The following is a 19,880-nucleotide window of genomic DNA, read 5'->3' as shown; positions in this document are numbered from 1 at the left end:
ACATACCTTTTTTTCCTGCAGTCTTCTATCTGTCCAATGATGTCACTGTTACTTCCACTTCTTTCTCTGCGGTCAGTGAGGGGGATTAGTATTGTTACTGGACTGGGTGGCACATAATAATGTACGAGTGCCGCTCAGTCCTTGAGTACTGTATGCTCAGCCTGCATGATGACTCAACCACAAGGCTGGTTTACAGAAAATGTCAGAACGACATAACGGTCAATCTTCCTTAAGTGGATTGATGGCACTGGATTTAGGAGGAAGCTTAGGACAGCACTGGAGAGTGTAAATATAGCTTAGGCTCCTTTATTAATAAATTAATGGGGGGGATTCAAAAACAAATAAAATAAACTTTGTGTCCCACAAATGTGTATTGCCGTTTATTATTAATACCAGAACAGTAAATTATGGAACCCCAGATTGCAGTAAAAACCCAGCAGGGGTTCAGAACATTCCCTATCCCATCAGAAAAATGCTGGGCATATATTTCAAAGTGTAATTTCAGACAAAACCTTCATTTTTATTTATTTATTGTACTGTTTGAAATAGTTAGAACCCCTCTCTTGTTGTCTGATTTATTTTTACTTTTTGTCCCTTGAGTGATATGAGGTGAAATCTTCCTAACGGTAACTGAAAGCAATAAAAGTGTGCCAGAAAAACTTGAGCAAGATTTTAACCACTTGCTTACTGGGCACATATACCCCCCTCCTGCCCAGGCGAAATTTCAGCTTCTGGCACTGCGTCGCTTTAACTGACAATTGCACATTGTCGTGTGATGTGGCTCCCAAACAAAATTGACGTCCTTTTTTCCCCACAAATAGAGCTTTCTTTTGGTGGTATTTGATCACCTCTGCTTTTTTTATTTTTTGCGCTATGAACAAAAATAGAGCGACAATTTTGAAGAAAAAAAAATCAATATTTTTTACTTGTTGCTATAATAAATATCTCAGTTTAGGCCGATACGTATTCTTTTACAAATTTTTGGTAAAAAAAAAAAAATCGCAATAAGCGTCTGGTTTGCGCCAAAAGTTATAGCGCCTACAAAATAGGTGACAGAATTTTTATTTTATTTTTTTTATTATTTTTTTACTAGTAATGGCAGCGATCTGCGGTTTTAATTGGGACTGCGGCATTATGGCGGACACTTTTGACACATTTTTGGCACCATTCACATTTATACAGCGATCAGTGATATAAATATGCACTAATTACTGTATAAATGTGACTGGCAGGGAAGGGGTTAACACTAGGGGGCGAGGAAGGGGTTAAATGTGTACCCTGCATAGTGTTTTTAACTGTGGGGGAAGGGGACTGACTGGGGGAGGTGACCGATCTGTGTCCCTATGTACAAGGGACACAGCATCGGTCTCCTCTCTTCCTGACAGGACGTGGATCTGTGTGTTTACACACACAGATCCACGTCCTTGTCTGTGTAACTGCCGTTCGCGGGTGTCTGGCGGACATCGCGGCCGCCAGGCAAGCGCATCGGCATCTCAGTGATGCGGCAGACACTCGCGCGCTGCCGGCGGCAGCCCTTGCTCCCCCCAGTGGCTGGAGGCCGTATATAGATGGCCTCCCGGGAATTAGGATCCACATTTCGGCCGTAGAAAGTCGTCAGGCTGGCAGCAAGTGGTTAAACATTCACCGTGGTGCTAAAAAATGTAAATACAAGTTCACATCGTAAAGTAGTAACCGCTTAAGAATCAAAGGCATTGTCAGCAAGATTAATATTTTATTGCTATCAAAAATATTGCTTGCATTCATATAACTCTAAAACCACCTGAAACCCAATATTAAAATATGTACACATGTAGAAATTAATGTGCACACCAATTGAACACCGCTGTAACCTTTTTTTTATGAGTTTATGTACATAATTCGCAGCTGACTGAAAAACAATGTGTGTATTGATGGATGGGCAAATTTAACCAACACTGTTGCACAAGTAGGAAAATTGCATTTTGTTTCTCATAACAGAGTTTGTCATATATTGCTTTTTTCTTATACAGTTGGAGAGACAGATCCTGATGCAGAATCAGATGCGGGAGAGGCAGATGGCCATGCAGATTGCCTGGAGTCGGGAATGTCTTAAATATTATGGGACTTTTTTAGGATTGGCAGCACTTGGATTGACAACAGGGTTTGTACATTTTAGATTACATATTAAACCAGCTAGGACAAACGGCTGTCATCTTTAAACATCAATGTAAGTGACACAAAACTTTACACAGCCAAACCTTTACAGCTGCCATATGCAAAAGGGAAAGAAGAATTATCAAGGCTTATCAAGTAAATGTACTTGGCTTGCATTCCTACCTGAGTAGAGCATATTCCTGGTGATTTCAAAGCATTTTTATAAGCATATTACAGGCATTTTACAAGCATCTTTATTCAACTTCAGGAACTTGTTTTCTGGTTAAGAAGAGGAAAGCAGCTCTATAGGAGTAGAGGAGATCTTAAGATGGAAAAAAAATGCACAAGGACACTTGCATTTGCAGGTGTGCCCATTAGAGCTGCACGATTAATCGCTAGGAATCGAAATAGCAATATTTTTCCCTTCACGATCTTCAAAACAGAATGTGACAATCTTTCTAACAAGTGCAGAGAGTTCTCACAGCTGGGAACAAAAATCCAGGCCGCCTGCCAAGTTTTTTCACAACACAAATAAGTAGAAACAAGTATCTTGTCATTCTTTTATCAAAGGAAAGAACTCCAGCGTGTAAATGAGGCAAGTTTAACCATTTAAAGACCAAACCTTTTCTGACATTTGTTGCTTACAATTAAAAATCATTATTTTTTGCTAGAAAATTAATTAGAACACCCAAATGTGATATATATATTTTTTTAGCAGAGACCCTAGAGAATAACATGGTAGTTGTTGCAATATTTTATGTCACACCGTATTTGCGCAGCGTTTTTTTACACACACAATGTTTTAAAAAAAATACACTTTAATGAATAAAAAAAAAAAAAAGAACTAAACAGTAAAGTTAGCCCAATTTTTTTTTGTATAATGTGAAAGAAGATGTTACACTGTGAGTGATCTTTATTCTAAGCAAAAAAATCGTGATGCTCATTTTAGGCAGAATCATGCAGCTCTAGTGCCCATTGAAATATATGGAATCAAAACTTCCTGAATACTCAAAAAATGCATGTTTAAAAACTAAGGGCCAGATTCACGTAGCCCGGGCGCAGCGTAACGTAACCGATTTAGGTTACACCGCCGCAAATTTTCTGGCTAAGTGCCCGATCCACAAAGCACTTACCTGGAAATTTGCGGCGGTGTATCGTAAATCCGTCCGGCGCAAGGCGGGGCAATTCAAATGGGGCGGGTACCATTTAAATTAGGCGCGCTCCCGCGCCAGACGTACTGCGCATGCTCCCGACGCAAATTTCCCGACGTGCTTTGCGCGAAATTACGACGCGCCGACGTTTTGTGAATCTCGACGTGAAAAAAAGACTTGCGCCGGGAAAAATAAAAAATTAAAAAAAAAATTCAAAAGCGACGCGGGAAAGACTGGTATACTTTTACATGGTGGAGTAATTTTCCACTTTGTAAAAGGTGCCCTATCTTTGCGACGGCAAACTAACACTCGCGGCTACGTAACGACGGGAAAAAGCTTTGTGGATCGCCGTAACTCCTAATTTGCATACCCGACGCTGGTTTACGACGCGAACTCCCCCCAGCGGCGGCCGCGGTACTGCATCCTAACATCCGACAGTGTAAAACTATTACACCTGTCAGATCTTAGGGATATCTATGCGTAACTGATTCTATGAATCAGTCGCATAGATAGAAACAGGGATACGACGGCGTATCAGGAGAAAGGCCGTCGTATCCCTTTTGTGAATCTGGCCCTAAATAACTAAAAAAAACAAATTACTGAAATCTAGTGGAACAACTGCCTTCAGAAGTCACAGCCTGTGTGTAATTTAATCTTCGTATAAACTCAGCTATTCTGTGAATCCCTCAGAGGTTTGTTTGAGAACTTTAGTAAATAAACAGGATCATGAAGGCCAAGGAACACACCAGACAGGTCAGCGATAATGTTGTGGAGAAGTTTAAAATGGGGTTAGGTTCCCAAACTTTGAATATCTCACGAAGCACTGTTCAATCCATCATCCAAAATGGAAAGAGTGTGGCACAAATAGCTGTCCACCTAAACTGACAGGCCAGGCAAGGAGAGTCTTAATCAGAGAAGCAGCCAGGTGGGAGAATCTGTCCACAGGACAGCTATTTGTTGGTGCTCTGGTCAGACAAGACAACAATTGAACATTTTGGCCTAAAAGCAATATTATGTGTCTTATGTGTGGTGGAAAACTAACACTACACACCACCCTTAACACACCATCCCCACTGTGAAACATTGTGGTGGCAGCATCATGTTCAGGGGATGCTTTTCTTCAGCAGGGACAGGGAAGCTGGTCAGAGTTAATAGAAAGATGGATGGAGCCATATACAGGGCAATCTTAGAAGAAAAGCTGTTAGTCTGCAAAACACTTGAGACTGGGGCGGAGGTTCACCTTCCAGCAGAACAATTACCCTAAACCTACAGCCAGAGCTACAATGGAATGGTTTAGATCAAAGCATATTTATGTGTTTGAATGGACAAGTCAAAGTCCAGACCTAAATCCAATTAATAATCTGTGGCAGGACTTGTGGCACAGACGCTCTCCATCCAATCTGACAGAGCTTGATCTTTTTTGCAAAGAAGATCGGGCACACATTTCACTAGATGTGCAATGCTGGCAGAGACAACCCCAAAAAACAGGATTTTTATAACAGCTTACCTGTAAAATCCTTTTCTTGGAGTACACCACGGGACACAGAGCCAGTCATTACATAATGGGTTAAGGGTCACCAGCGGTGATTGGACACTGGCACAACCAATTGAAGACAGTTCCCCTCCATATAACCCCTCCCATCAGGGAAGTACCTCAGTTTTGTAGCAAAGCACTAAGGTTCCCATAAGAAGGGGGGACCTCTGTGTCCCGTGGTGTACTCCAAGAAAAGGATTTTACAGGTAAGCTGTTATAAAAATCCTGTTTTCTTTATCGTACACCACTGGACACAGAGCCAGTCATTACATAATGGGATGTCCCAGAGCAATGCTCAAATGAAGGGTGGGAGACACAGATCAGGCAAGCCCTATACTGCTGCCTGCAGCACACTACGCCCAAAGGCGGTATCCTCATGTCCTTTCACGTCCACTTGATAGAATTTGGAAAATGTATGGGCTGAAGACCAAGTAGCAGCTTTACAGATCTGAGCCATCGAAGCCTGGTGATGCACTGCCCATGAAGCACTTATCGCCCTGGTAGAGTGTGCCTTAACAGAAAAGGGAGGAATCCTGTTCTTTAAACCATAAGCTTGAATAATTACTTGTCGAATCCACCTTGCTATGGTGGATTTTGATACTACTTGTCCCTTCTTGGGACCATCTGGCAAAATAAACAAAACATCTGTTTTACGTATCTGAGCGGTTGCCTGCAGATACATCTTTATTGCTCTCACTACATCTAGAGTGTGCAATAATTTTTCCTCCGCTATCCGCGGATCCGGAAAAAAGGAAGGCAGAACAATATCTTGATTCAAATGAAATGCCGACACCACCTTTGGTAAAAAGGTAAGATGGGGTCATAGAACAATCTTGTCCTTGTGACAAATTAAATAAATCTCTTTACAAGAAAGGGCTGCTAATTCTGATACTCTCCTAGCAGTAGAGATAGCAATTAAAAAGGCCAATTTCCTGCTCAAAAGAATCAAAGGAATATGGCGAATAGGTTCAAAAGGTTCAAAGGGGGCAGTACAAGATATTAACTCTGCAGGGTGCCCAAACTTTTTCAGACGCCATTTTTTTGTTTTCTGTAATTTTTGAAAGTGTAAATGATGGAAATAAAATTAACTTTTTTTGACATATTATAAGAATGTCTAATCTGTAAATTGATGCCTTTTGGAGATGTTTTCATCTTTCCTTGGCTTCATTATGCACATTAATACAAATTTTTACCTGGGGTGCCCAAACTTTCGATCCCCACTGTATATATAATGCTGCACATTTTTTGGTCCCAAACTCTCCTCTTTCGGCTCGAGGTGACTCGCACGATCAGGCACCTGACTGATGTCTCTTTGGAGGGGAACCCGGTGGCCTGCTTGCTTCACCTTTCAGAGCGACCCATTAAGAAATACAAGGCCTCCCTCACCATCCAGTTGCTGAATGCGGCCAAGGCATGCATCCCCCTCTGTTGGAGATCGGAGAACCCGCCGGCGAAGTCTCTGTGGTTTTCTAAAGTGAATGAACTTGGAGACATTGAGGATCTCACTGCCACCTTGCACAACAGGGAGGAGACCTTCCGGGAGACCTGGAGACCTTGGCAACACTTTACTTGGCTACCCTACCCTACTTTACTTTACTCGACTCCTCCTCTAGGTTCTACTACAGGGGTCTCAAACTGGCGGTCCTCCAGCTGTTGCAAAACTACAAGTCCCATCATGCCTCTGCCTGTGGGAGTCATGCTTGTAACTGTCAGCCTTGCAATGCCTCATGGGAATTTGTAGTTTCGCAACAGCTGGAGGGCCGCCAGTTTGAGACCCCTGTTCTACTATCTGCTCATGTACTCCACTATGCTCTCCCCCTCTCCCCCTCCGATTCTTTATCCCTCCCTTTTAGGTACACATCCCCTCCCCATAATTCTTACTTAATCATGGGTTGTTTGAGCAGATACTGTGCATATCCTGATGTGCATTAAATTTTCATGTGTCCCATGTTTGGGCCTATCTGGCCATTGGGTTGCCTTGTCTCCCAAACAACTATATAATTTACAATTTGTTAATATTTGGATAGCTTAGTTTTCATTAAAATTTGTTCTAGGTCGCGCAAGTAATTGTCAGGATGCCTCCCCGGCTATGCACACTGATTCTACCTCTATTCTGTGTTACTCTTCATGTGCCTGCTCACTGTGCATCACCGGGATATCTGATATGCCTCTCCCATTCCGTGACCATGTTTGACCGTTTTTTTCTGATCCCTGATATGTATCTCTGCTATCTGTGTTGATTGCACTTTCTATGACAATAAAGCTCTAAATTACAAAAAATCTAAAAGCATGGCAGCAATGGGAAAAATTTCGAGCCTCGGCAAGCATTATATAGTATCTATAGAGGGGGACCATATCCCCCTTTCCTCTCCTTTTTTTTTCTTTCTGTAGGTAATGAATATAGTGGTTTAAATGTTTAGGAATGAATAGAATAGAGAGGTGGGAATGAGATAAATCTTGGAAGAATTAAGTACCGTAAGTTGGCTAGGACAAAAATGGAAAGCAGAAAATAAAAGGGGATATAAATACTCTTAAATGAATACATAGAATGTTACCCAATTATATAATGCAATCAATATATATGTAAATGTATTGTATCTGTATAATTGTCTTATCTTTTATTTAATAAATTATGATGTTCAGATTATAACTCATAACCTAAATAACGCATGTTATGTTTTGTGTGCAGGGCCATCAAAGGAAAGAAACCAGTGTTATTTGCCCCTCTTATACCGCTAGGAATTGTTGGTGCATACCAATATGATATGGCCTATGGAACCCTAATTCAAAGGATGAAAGGTAATACATTTATTTTACTTAGTTTACCCAACACAATTTTTGCTTTTCCTCATTGTCCTAACCATGTGCAAATTATTGCATTAATGTGAAACTTTATCGCTTTTAAAATTCATGCGTTCTTGCCATTATGTGCAAGTATGCACATTATGGCACACTTCTCCAATATGCCCTCCTCCAGTGATGCAGTGTCTGGGCTTTGCTTTGTCACTCTGTTACTGCCACTGACATCTTTTGCCTTTGTCCAGCATTTTTGGGGTTGGCCATTGGACAGCTGTTGATGTGTAACTCATGAGCATCCTTGCTGGAGTTATATTATAAATAAATTAGTGCTGTCAGTTAAACGCGTTATTAACGGCGTTAACACAAACCCATGTTAACGCCGTAAATTTTTTTATCGCGCGATTAACGTTCGGGGGTTATACCGGGATGATGCCTGCAGGCGCAGGCATCATCCCGGTACCGTTGTTTAGAGCGGGCGATCGGCTATCCAAACATAACAACCGATGCGGCTAAAAGCCGCTCGGTTGTTATGCCGGAGGAGCGGGAGGGGACATCCCCCCCCCTCCCGCCGACTTTCGCCGCTCTGACCAGGCCTCCCGTCCCACCGGGAGACCCGATCCTCCATCCGGCGCCTTCTGTGTCCAGGCGGAGACTGACACTAAGCCGTAAACGGCTTTGATTCAGTCTCCGCATTGAAACCACGGAAGCGGCGTCATGACGTCACTTCCGGGTTTCTCGGCTGCCAATGGCGCCGGATTTAAAAAAGTACACAGTATTCAGAATCGCCGTTTTCGCCGATATGAATACTTTGAAGTGCAAAGGAGGGCTCGGAGGTCTTTTAGACCCCCGATCCCTCCATAAAGAGTACCTGTCACCACCTATTGCTGTCACAAGGGATGTTTACATTCCTTGTGACAGCAATAAAAGTGATCAAAATGTAAAAAAATAAAAAAACACTATTTAATATTATAAACAAAATAAAAATAAATAAGAAAACAAAAAAAAAATGTTTTAAAGGGTGAACCTCCTTAATCGCGCGATTAATCGTGAGTTAACTATGACATTAATGCGATTAATCGCGATTAGAAATTTTAATCGCTTGACAGCACTAAAATAAATATATTGAAGAGGGAGCTTTATACAATATGGCTGTAAATGTTAAAAAAGCTCAATGCCTCTGCAAAAGCCTTTGCATTGTGCAGGTTGTCTCTACTTCATCTCTTCACTCCCCCTTGGGTACTAAGATGTTTTCTGTTCATGAAAAGATAGAATGTGTATTTTGATAATTGTGTCGCTTCTAAAATGATTTTCTCTCCCCCAAAAGTCTTTGCTACACTCTTTCCAGTGGTAAGTTTGCAAAAACGTGGGCTCTTCCTGTAGTAGACCCTGCCGTCTCTGTCCTAAACCAACATCTCCCTGTACCTATTGAAGATGTTCCTTGTTTTAAAGAGGTCAGAAAATTTAAGACACTCTTAAAAGCTTTTCTTAATCACTAAAGCCCCAGACCATTTGTCTGGTTAAAGACCGGGCCAATTTTTTGCGATTCGGCACTGTGTCGCTTTAACTGACAATTGTGAGCGGTCATGCGATGTGGCTCCCAAACAAATTGATGTCCTTTTTTTTTTCCCCCACAAATAGAGCTTTCTTTTGGTGGTATGTGATCACCTCTGCGGTTTTTATTTTTTGCGCTATAAACAAAAATAGAGTGACAATTTTTTTAAAAGTTCAATATTTTTTACTTTTTGCTATAATAAATATCCCCCAAGAATATATATATATATATCTATATATATATATATATATATATATATATATATATATATATATATATCCCTCCGTTTAGGCTGATACATATTCTGTTTATTTGTTTTGCGCAAAAGTTAAAGCGTCTACAAAATAGGGGATAGTTTTATGGCATTTTTATCAATATTTTTTTTTTTTTACTAGTGATGGCGGCGATCATCGATTTTTATCGTGACTGCGACATTATGGCGGACACATCGAACACTTTTGGCGATATTTTGGGACCATTGTAATTTTTACAGTAATCAGTGCTATAAAATGCACTGATTACTGTAAAAATGACACTGGCAGTGAAGGGGTTAACCTATAGGGGCACTGAAGGGGTTAAGTGTGTCCTAGTGAGTGCTTGTTACTGTTAGGGGACTTGGCTTGTCGTGACACGTCACTGATCGTTGTTCCGATGACAGGGAACACAATCAGTGACAGCGTCACCTAGGCACAACGGGGAGATGTTGTGTTTACACTAACATCTCCCCGTTCTTCAGCTATGTGACCCGATCTTGGGACACTGGCGGCGATCGGGTCCCGTGGGTGCGCTCACACAGCTCACGGCAGACAGTAAGCATGCTACCTTACTTGCTCCACAAAATAAAGAAAGAGAACTGAACTGGCGCAGAAGAGCCTGGTACAGAGATATACTTAGACCACTTGCAGATGACCTAGGGGCTCTTCCCAACTAACTAGATCTGCTATCCCGAGGCCCTCTAATTCATCCTGCTTCACATATTCTGGTTTAATGGCATGGCTGTTGAAACACAGGTCTTAAAGTGTAGAAGCGTTTCTAAATTTGTGATTCCTATCTTGCTAAAAGTAAGAAAAGCAACTTTCAGCCTTTGGCTTCACATTCTTGTAAAAACATTTATTCAAGTTGTATGTCTTTGCAGAACCCAATGGTTCCCTGGAAACTTTAATTTGTTTTTTTTCTGCCTTGCAAAAACCACCCTTTAAACTCATCAAGGATATTCCCTTTGGAGATTCCTGCCAGCAAATTATCCTTTTTTGTTGCTATAACATATGTCGGATGTGTTTTGGTGGCCCAAGACCACGACAAGATTGTATTTCGCCCAAGACCATCTTTTCTTCCTAAGGTGGTTTCAGCATTCGATCTCAATAAGAATATTGTTTTGTCATCCTTGTGCCCTTCTCCTAAGCATCCATGAAAAAAAAAAAAAAAAAAAAAACACAGGAAAATAATAGTTGAATGGAGAAGGTGAAAAGGGAGTTAATGTAGACTGATTAAGGGAAACTAAAGGTTAAAGCGGAGCTCCACCCTAAAGTGGAACTCCCGCTGATCGGAACCCTCCGGTGTCACATTTGACACCTTTCAGGGGGAGGGGGGTGCAGATACCTGGTATTTGCACCCATATCCGGCCACACAGTCTCGGGCATGATGTCACCCCCCCCCCCCCCCCACCATCTCCCCCCCCTTTGTATTCTGGGAACATTCAGCTCCCAGTACACAGCGGGAGCCAATCGGCAGGCGTAGCGCGACTCGCGCATGTGCAGTAGGGAACCGGGCAGTGCAGCCAGAGCGCTTCACTTCCTGGTTCCCTCACTGAGAATGGCGGGGGGGGGGGCAGCAGAGTGACGAGCGATCGCTCGTCCTCTGCTGCGGACGGCGCTGGACTCCAGGACAGGTAAGTGTGCTGATATTAAAAGTCAGCAGCTGCAGTATTTGTAGCTGCTGGCTTTTAATATTTTTTTTTCAGCGGACATCCGCTTTAATACAGGGGTTTAATAGACAGAATTTATTTTACATAAATACTCTTCATTTTTTTACTTGTCTGGTTGGTTTAACTGACAGCATCTGCAGATCAAAGTTCATTCTTTTTATCTGGCAATGAATTAAGCCGAGTAGTCAAAATTACTTTGTATCTCTCAATTTCGTGCCTAAACTGTGTGATTCAGATGTTTTTTTTCGACAACTAGAGCTGCTGTATATACAGGGTAACTCTCTGCTTCATTGTCAATTCTAATTGTCAGTAGCTGGGAGAGGATAACATGGCAGAGGGGCAGAAGGACTGGGCACGCTACATACGTCCTGTGTACTATAGTGAGGTTTTTATAATTTTTTGGAGACGTTTATAGTATGTCCTTAGCTGGTTAATATGCAAAACAGGAATTTCCTGAGATTCATTCCGGAGGCCTCTTTGCATTTGGGACAAATGCTGTTTCTACTATATAGGCCAGAGACATGTTAAAGAGCTTCAGGACTTTGACAGGAAAATGCTGATTAATATTGAAGACTATCCTTTAGACATTCAGCGCACATGTAATTCCTTTCCAGGAAAATTGTATTTACATAAAGCATAATACATATATTTTCAGTTCAATTGCACATTTCCTATAGTTTTTACATACAGTATACATTCTGAAATACAGCTATATTCTCACACAGGTCATGTTTGCCACTCACATTTTAGTTTTTGCTCAAATATAACCCCCCCCCCACTGCCTTCTGGGACCTGTGTGTGTCCCAGAAGACCACAGGGCCATTCAGAAAGTGCAATGTGCAGTAGGAAACCAGCAGTGAAGCCTGAAGGCTTCACTGCTGATTGCCCTTAGTTGCAATGCCAGCGCCTGCACCGAGCCGACATCATGGGATCCCTGAACAGGTAAGTGTCCTTATCTTAAAAGTCAGCAGCTTAAGTATTTTTAGCTGCTGACTTCACGTTTTACTTTTTTTTTCCATAGACCTTAAATCTGATACTGGTAAATATACAAAATGAGTTTGAAACAAAACTGGAACACAATGTGCCGACCCCTCTAGTCTTTCCATATTTCTCCTTACATCATAGTTAATTGTTTACCACACATTATTGTAGTAAGTATATTCTGGCAGCAAGTTTCTGTTTCCTAACTAGTAATAATCCATATTACATATAAGGAGTTGTCTGCATAACAAATGTGTGCATCACTGAAATTAAAATTGATGTCACGGAAATTGTGATGTGTGTTACCTACAGTTTGTAAAAAACATCTGCCTGTTACATTATGTATGTTAAAGCTTAAAATGGGGATTATTTTGTGACTGTTGTATTAAAGATATACATTATTACCTGAAACACTAAAGAACAGCTGCTGTTGACATAACTAATCGTATTAACAGCATAAACGTCAATGGCCCTTTTTATTACTAAATAAAAAAAAAACATATGTACAGTATGTATGTGGGTTTTATTTTACCCCAGTTATAACAGAATATAACAATCGTTCATTTTATTGTACTGTCTAGTTTTAGTAGATTTAAATTATTTTTACTAAAACTGCTGCGCAAGCAATTGTGCATTTTATTCTGCAGCCAATTGTGCTTTTACAAAAACAGCCAAAAAATTCTAATTTCTCTTCCTTGCAAAAAAATAAAAATATTAATTACAATACACAACTTCATAAAATTGTTCTACAGAGGGTTTAAAGAGAACCAGTCTTCATTTCATCAGCTGTGTTTCCACCCTTGAGCTGTTACTAAATGCTCACCTTTCAGAAATTACATTCATTTTATGTTTTTCATTCATACAGAAGTGATTGAGTTGGGAAACTACTGCAAAATGGCCACTAACTAGAGCTGATGATCATAAATATGTATTTACTGTGATCGTCAGCTTCATCTTGTGGTCATAATGCAATACTTTCCAAGACCACTCTACTGTATAAATGAAAAAACATTTAACCCATTTGCACAGACTGAATGTGCATGCAGTTTTACAAGACACATAGCTCTACAGTTTGTTTTTATAAATACACCATTAATGCCGAGTACACACGCTCTGTGTGGAACTCCATCGGAGAAAAATCCATGCATGCTCAGAATCAAGTTGACGCATGCTCGGAAGCATTGAACTTTTTTCAGCTCGTCGTAGTGTTTTACGTCACCGTATTTTGGCACGGTCAGAATTTAGTCTGATAGTGTGTATGCAAGACCGATGAAAGTCAGCTTTATCGAAATTCTATCGGATTTTATTCCATCAGAAATCCAATCATGTGTACACGGCATTAGTGTCAGGTTGCAAAGTAATCCTGTTATTTGTTAGTGCTGAGAACATACTGACTCATAACTTAGGTGTTGTCTGCATTACATGAAAGAAAACGAAAGGCTGTCATAATTCACAGATTTTGCCTATCACATTTTTTTTTTTAATAAAGGCTCTCTTTGAGATATGTGGGTGAACTGGTATAATTTAGATTCATGAAAATGCCCATTGTTAACTTACTTTTTTAAAGCGGAACTTCAGTCATTATTTCATCCTTCCATCTTTTAAATCGTCTGCCCTTGTTGTTTTAACTTGGATTAACTGGATAGTAAAACAATTTTTTTCTGTCAGTAAATAACCTTATACAGCCAACTTCCTGTTTCCTGTCTGGTCATTAGCCTAGGCTTATGACATCATGCACAGCTCTCTCTCTCTCACTCTCGTAAGAGTTTGCCATGAAGGAAGGGGGGATGAGTTATACGAGGGCCAAGGAGAGCTGGAGGTGTGCCTCTGTGTAAATCCAGGAAGTGAACAGGCAACAGCTGAAGCTGCCCACAGTTAAAATTGATGCAGCCAGACTCTGTGGAGGGAGATTTCTGCAGTATATTCGGCAAGTACAGAATCACAGTATACAGTCAGGTCCATAAATATTGGGACATCAACACAATTCTAATCTTTTTGGCTCTATACACCACCACATTGGATTTTAAATTAAACAAACAAGATGCGCTTTAACTGCAGACTTCCAGCTTTAATTTCAGGGTATTCACATACATATCAGGTGAACGGTGTAGGAATTACAACAGTTTTGTATATGTGCCTCCCACTTTTTAAGGGACCAAAGGTAATGGGACAGATTAACAATCATAAATCAAACTTTCACTTTTTAATAATTGGTTGTAAATCCTTTGCAGTCAATTACAGCCTGAAGCCTCTACAGCAACTGTCTTCAGTCCCTTCTTGTTCTTCTTCCCTTCAGTTTTGTCTTCAGCAAGTGAAATGCATGCTCAATTGGATTCAGGTCAGATGATTGACTTGGCAATTGCATAACATTCCACCTTTTTCCCTTAAACTCTTTGGTTGCTTTCACAATATGCTTCGGGTCATTGTCCATCTGCACTGTGAAGCACCGTCCAATGAGTTCTGAAGCATTTGGCTGAATATGAGCAGATAATATTGCCTGAAACACTTCAGAATTCATCCTGCTGCTTTTGTTAGCAGTCACATCATCAATAAATACAAGAGAATCAGTTCCATTTACAGCCATACATGCCCACACCATGACACTACCACCACCAGGGCCGCCATCAGGAATTATGGGGCCCCTTACACAGCTTCAGGCATGGGCCCCCTGGAGCACTGGGGGGGGGGTGCTACCGCCTGGAATTGAGAAGCGGTGGGGGCCCTTTACAAAAAAAAGCAGAAATAAACTAGAATATATATAAAAAAGGGGGGTAGCCATCCGGGGCCCTGGGGACCTCTGGGCCCTTTAATAAAAATAAATAAAATATATATAAAACATATATGTTTATTTTTATTTTTTTTAAAAGGGGGGTTGCCATCTGGGGCCCTGGGGACCTCTGGGCCCTTTAATAAAAAATATATATAAATATAGGCTATATATAAATACAGGTGTGTGTGTGTATATATATATATATATATATATATATATTATGGGTGGAACTGCATACAGATGTGCGTAGTTCAAAATTAATCATTGGAGTTTGTTATAAACCACCCAATGTTAATGAGGAGGTGGAGACTCAGCTCCTTGCACAGATGGAAAGGGCTGCAAGGTCTGGGACTGTGATAATAATGGGGGATTTTAACTACCCAGAAATTGACTGGATTAATGGCACTTCTGGGACAGTTAAAGGACAAAAATTTAAAAACCTATTGCAGGACAATTTTATGGTGCAGTTTATTGAGGCCCCAACTAGGAATGATGCTCTGTTGGACCTGATAATTTCAAACCATGCAGAGCTTATTACTAATGTTCAGATAAAGGAACACCTGGGTAGCAGTGATCATAACATGATTTCATTTAATGTTAACTATAAGCAAGAAATACATACAGGAAATATTAAAACACTAAATTTTAAGAGAGCAAATTTTCCAAGGATGAGGGCTGCTCTCCAGGACTTGGACTGGGAGGGACTATTGTCATTGATGAACACAGAACAGAAATGGTAATTCTTCAAAAAGACTGTGTGGAACCTCACTGCAAAGTATGTTCCCATGGGCAATAAGTTTAAAAGGCTAAAAATAAAACCTATGTGGCTCACGGTCAAAGTTAAAAAAGCTATAAACAATAAGAAAGTAGCTTTTAAAAAATATAAAAATTAAGGAACACTAATGTTGTTTAAATGTTACAAAGAATATAACCGGATATGCAAAAAGGAAATCAAGGATGCAAAAATTCAAAACGAACGACAGATTGCAAAAGATAGTAGGACAAACCCCAAAAAATTATTTAAATATATTAATAGTAAAAAGGTGAAGTCTGAGCATGTAGGCCCCTTACAAAATAATCTAGAGTGGGTGACTGGGGACAAAGAGAAGGCAAATTTATTAAATGTTTTCTTCAGCTCTGTGTATACAATGGAGCATGGGGGAGCTCATGTCCAAAATGGGGGTGGGAGTGACACAGCCCCAAATCCACAATGGCTCAAAAGTGATATGGTCCAGAAATATTTAGACAGAATAAAGGTGGATAAAGCACCTGGACCTGATGGCATCCATCCACGGATCCTAGGTGAGTTGAGCTCTGTCATTTCAAAGCCACTGTATCTAATATTTAGGGACTCATTAAAGACAGGAATAGTACCACTGGATTGGCGCAGGGCCAATGTGGTGCCCATATTTAAAAAGGGAACAAAGTCTTTACCAAGTAACTATAGACCTGTTAGTTTAACTTCTATAGTTGGGAAGATACTGGAACGTTTAATAAAAGACCACATGGATGAGTTCTTGCTGGAAAAAAACTATTTAAGCAGCAGACAACATGGATTCATGAAAGACAGAAGTTGTCAGACAAACCTGATTTCCTTTTATGAAGAGGTAAGTAAAACCCTGGACAGAGGCGTGGCTGTGGACGTGATATATTTGGATTTTGCAAAAGCGTTCGATACAGTTCCGCACACACGGCTCATGTGTAAGGTAAGGTCTACAGGATTGGATATATCAGTTTGTAAATGGATAGAAAACTGGCTGAAAGACAGAATTCAGAGAGTCGTGGTTAATGATTCTTACTCTGAATGGTCCAAGGTTATCAGTGGTGTACCCCAAGGTTCAGTGCTGGGACCCTTACTTTTCAATATATTTATAAATGATATTGGGTCTGAGATCAAAAGTAACATTTCTGTCTTTGCAGATGACACCAAGCTATGCAGTGGAATAACGTCCTTGCAGGATGTCTCCAATTTACAAGCCGACCTCAATGCTCTGTCTGATTGGGCGACTAAGTGGCAGATGAGGTTTAATGTAGATAAATGTAAAGTTATGCACTTGGGGGCTAAGAATATGCATGCATCATACATACTAGGGGGAGTACAACTGGGGGGGTCTGTAGTGGAGAAGGATCTGGGGGTTTTAGTTGATCATAAGCTCAATAATGGCATGCAATGCCAAGCTGCGGTTTCCAAAGCGAGCAAAGTCCTTTCTTGTATTAAGAGAGGTATGGACTCCAGAGACAGAGATATAATTTTGCCCCTGTACAAATCATTAGTAAGACCTCATCTGGAATATGCAGTTCAGTTTTGGGCACCAGTTCTCAAAAAGGATATAGGAGAACTGGAGAACGTGCAGAGAAGAGCAACCAAACTGATAAGAGGCATGGAGGAGCTCAGCTATGAGGAAAGATTAGAGGAACTAAATTTATTCACTCTTGAGAAGAGGAGAATAAGGGGGGATATGATCAACATGTACAAATATATAAGAGGTCCATACAGTGAACTTGGTGATGAGTTATTCACTTTACGGTCATCACTGAGGACAAGGGGGCACTCTTTACGTCTAGAGGAAAAGAGATTTCACCTCCAAATACGGGAAGGTTTTTTCACAGTAAGAGCTGTGAAAATGTGGAACAGACTCCCTCCAGAGGTGGTTCTGGCCAGCTCAGTAGATTGCTTTAAGAAAGGTCTGGATTCTTTCCTAAATGTACAGAATATAACTGAGTACTAAGATTTGTAGGTATAGTTGATCCAGGGTAAATCCGATTGCCTCTCGGGGGATCAGGAAGGAATTTTTTCCCCTGCTGTAGCAAATTGGATCATGCTCCGCTGGGGTTTTTTGCCTTCCTCTGGATCAACTGTGGGTATGGAGTTGGGTGTATAGGATTTTACTGTGTTTTTTTTATTTTGTTTTTTGTGGTTGAACTGGATGGACTTGTGTCTTTTTTCAACCTGACTAACTATGTAACTATGTATTTATATATATATATATACAGGGAGTGCAGAATTATTAGGCAAGTTGTATTTTTGAGGATTAATTTTATTATTGAACAACAACCACGTTCTCAATGAACCCAAAAAACTCATTAATATCAAAGCTGAATATTTTTGGAAGTAGTTTTTAGTTTTAGCTATTTTAGGGGGATATCTGTGTGTGCAGGTGACTATTACTGTGCATAATTATTAGGCAACTTAACAAAAAAAATATATATACCCATTTCAATTATTTATTTTTACCAGTGAAACCAATATAACATCTCAACATTCACAAATATACATTTCTGACATTCAAAAACAAAACAAAAACAAATCCGTGACCAATATAGCCACCTTTTTTTGCAAGGACACTCAAAAGCCTGCCATCCATGGATTCTGTCAGTGTTTTGATCTGTTCACCATCAACATTGCGTGCAGCAGCAACCGCAGCCTCCCAGACACTGTTCAGAGAGGTGTACTGTTTTCCCTCCTTGTAAATCTCACATTTGATGATGGACCACAGGTTCTCAATGGGGTTCAGATCAGGTGAACAAGGAGGCCATGTCATTAGTTTTTCTTCTTTTATACCCTTTCTTGCCAGCCACGCTGTGGAGTACTTGGACGCGTGTGATGGAGCATTGTCCTGCATGAAAATCATGTTTTTCTTGAAGGATGCAGACTTCTTCCTGTACCACTGCTTGAAGAAGGTGTCTTCCAGAAACTGGCAGTAGGACTGGGAGTTGAGCTTGACTCCATACTCAACCCGAAAAGGCCCCACAAGCTCATCTTTGATGATACCAGCCCAAACCAGTACTCCACCTCCACCTTGCTGGCGTCTGAGTAGGACTGGAGCTCTCTGCCCTTTACCAATCCAGCCACGGGCCCATCCATCTGGCCCATCAAGACTCACTCTCATTTCATCAGTCCATAAAACCTTAGAAAAATCAGTCTTGAGATATTTCTTGGCCCAGTCTTGACCTTTCAGCTTGTGTGTCTTGTTCAGTGGTGGTCGTCTTTCAGCCTTTCTTACCTTGGCCATGTCTCTGAGTATTGCACACCTTGTGCTTTTGGGCACTCCAGTGATGTTGCAGCTCTGAAATATGGCCAAACTGGTGGCAAGTGGCATCTTGGTAGCTGCACGCTTGACTTTTCTCAGTTCATGGGCAGTTATTTTGCGCCTTGGTTTTTCCACACGCTTCTTGCGACCCTGTTGACTATTTTGAATGAAACGCTTGATTGTTCGATGATCACGCTTCAGAAGCTTTGCAATTTTAAGAGTGCTGCATCCCTCTGCAAGATATCTCACTATTTTTGACTTTTCTGAGCCTGTCGAGTCCTTCTTTTGACCCATTTTGCCAAAGGAAAGGAAGTTGCCTAATAATTATGCACACCTGATATAGGGTGTTGATGTCATTAGACCACACCCCTTTTAATTACAGAGATGCACATCACCTAATATGCTTAATTGGTAGTAGGCTTTCGAGCCTATACAGCTTGGAGTAAGACAACATGCATAAAGAGGATGATGTGGTCAAAATACTAATTTGCCTAATAATTCTGCACTCCCTGTGTATATATATATATATATATATATATATATATATATATATATATATATATTACAAAAAAGGGGATTGCCATCCACGACCTCTTGGCCCCTTAATAAAAATAAAGAAAGCTCTGGGCCCTGTATTAAAAAAAATATATATAAAATAAAATAAAAATAACCATTTATAAAAAAAAGAAAACAAAAGGGGGGTTGCCATCCAGGGCCATGGGGACCTCTGGGCCCTTTAATTAAAAATTAAAAATATATATAAAAAAAATAAACATTTATTAAAAAAAAGGGGGGGTTTCCACATGGGGCCCTGGGGACCTCTGAGCCCTTTAATAATAATAATAAAAAAAAAAAAATATATATATATATATATATATATATATATATATATATATATATATATATATATATATATATATATATATGAAAGAAAAAAAATAAAATAATATATCATTTATTTATTTATTTTATATAAAAAAAGGGGGTTGTCATCCAGGCCCCTGG

At 40.3% G+C, this 19,880-nt stretch overlaps 1 protein-coding gene across 1 annotated transcript in view; it reads left to right on the top strand.

Annotated features, from left to right (window-relative positions):
* The window catches only part of PLGRKT (plasminogen receptor with a C-terminal lysine), a 99,363-nt gene that overhangs the window by 66,410 nt on the left and 13,073 nt on the right, over positions 1-19,880 (top strand). Inside the window, exons 3-4 of the mRNA XM_040357492.1 lie at positions 2,010-2,140; positions 7,508-7,617. Of these exons, the coding sequence (XP_040213426.1) occupies positions 2,010-2,140; positions 7,508-7,617 (241 nt within the window). The remainder of the gene's footprint in view (positions 1-2,009; positions 2,141-7,507; positions 7,618-19,880) is intronic.

Source organism: Rana temporaria, chromosome 1, assembly GCF_905171775.1.
Source record: "Rana temporaria chromosome 1, aRanTem1.1, whole genome shotgun sequence".
In the NCBI taxonomy this organism is placed as follows: domain Eukaryota; kingdom Metazoa; phylum Chordata; class Amphibia; order Anura; family Ranidae; genus Rana; species Rana temporaria.
This window is presented reverse-complemented; position numbering and strand designations above follow the sequence as displayed.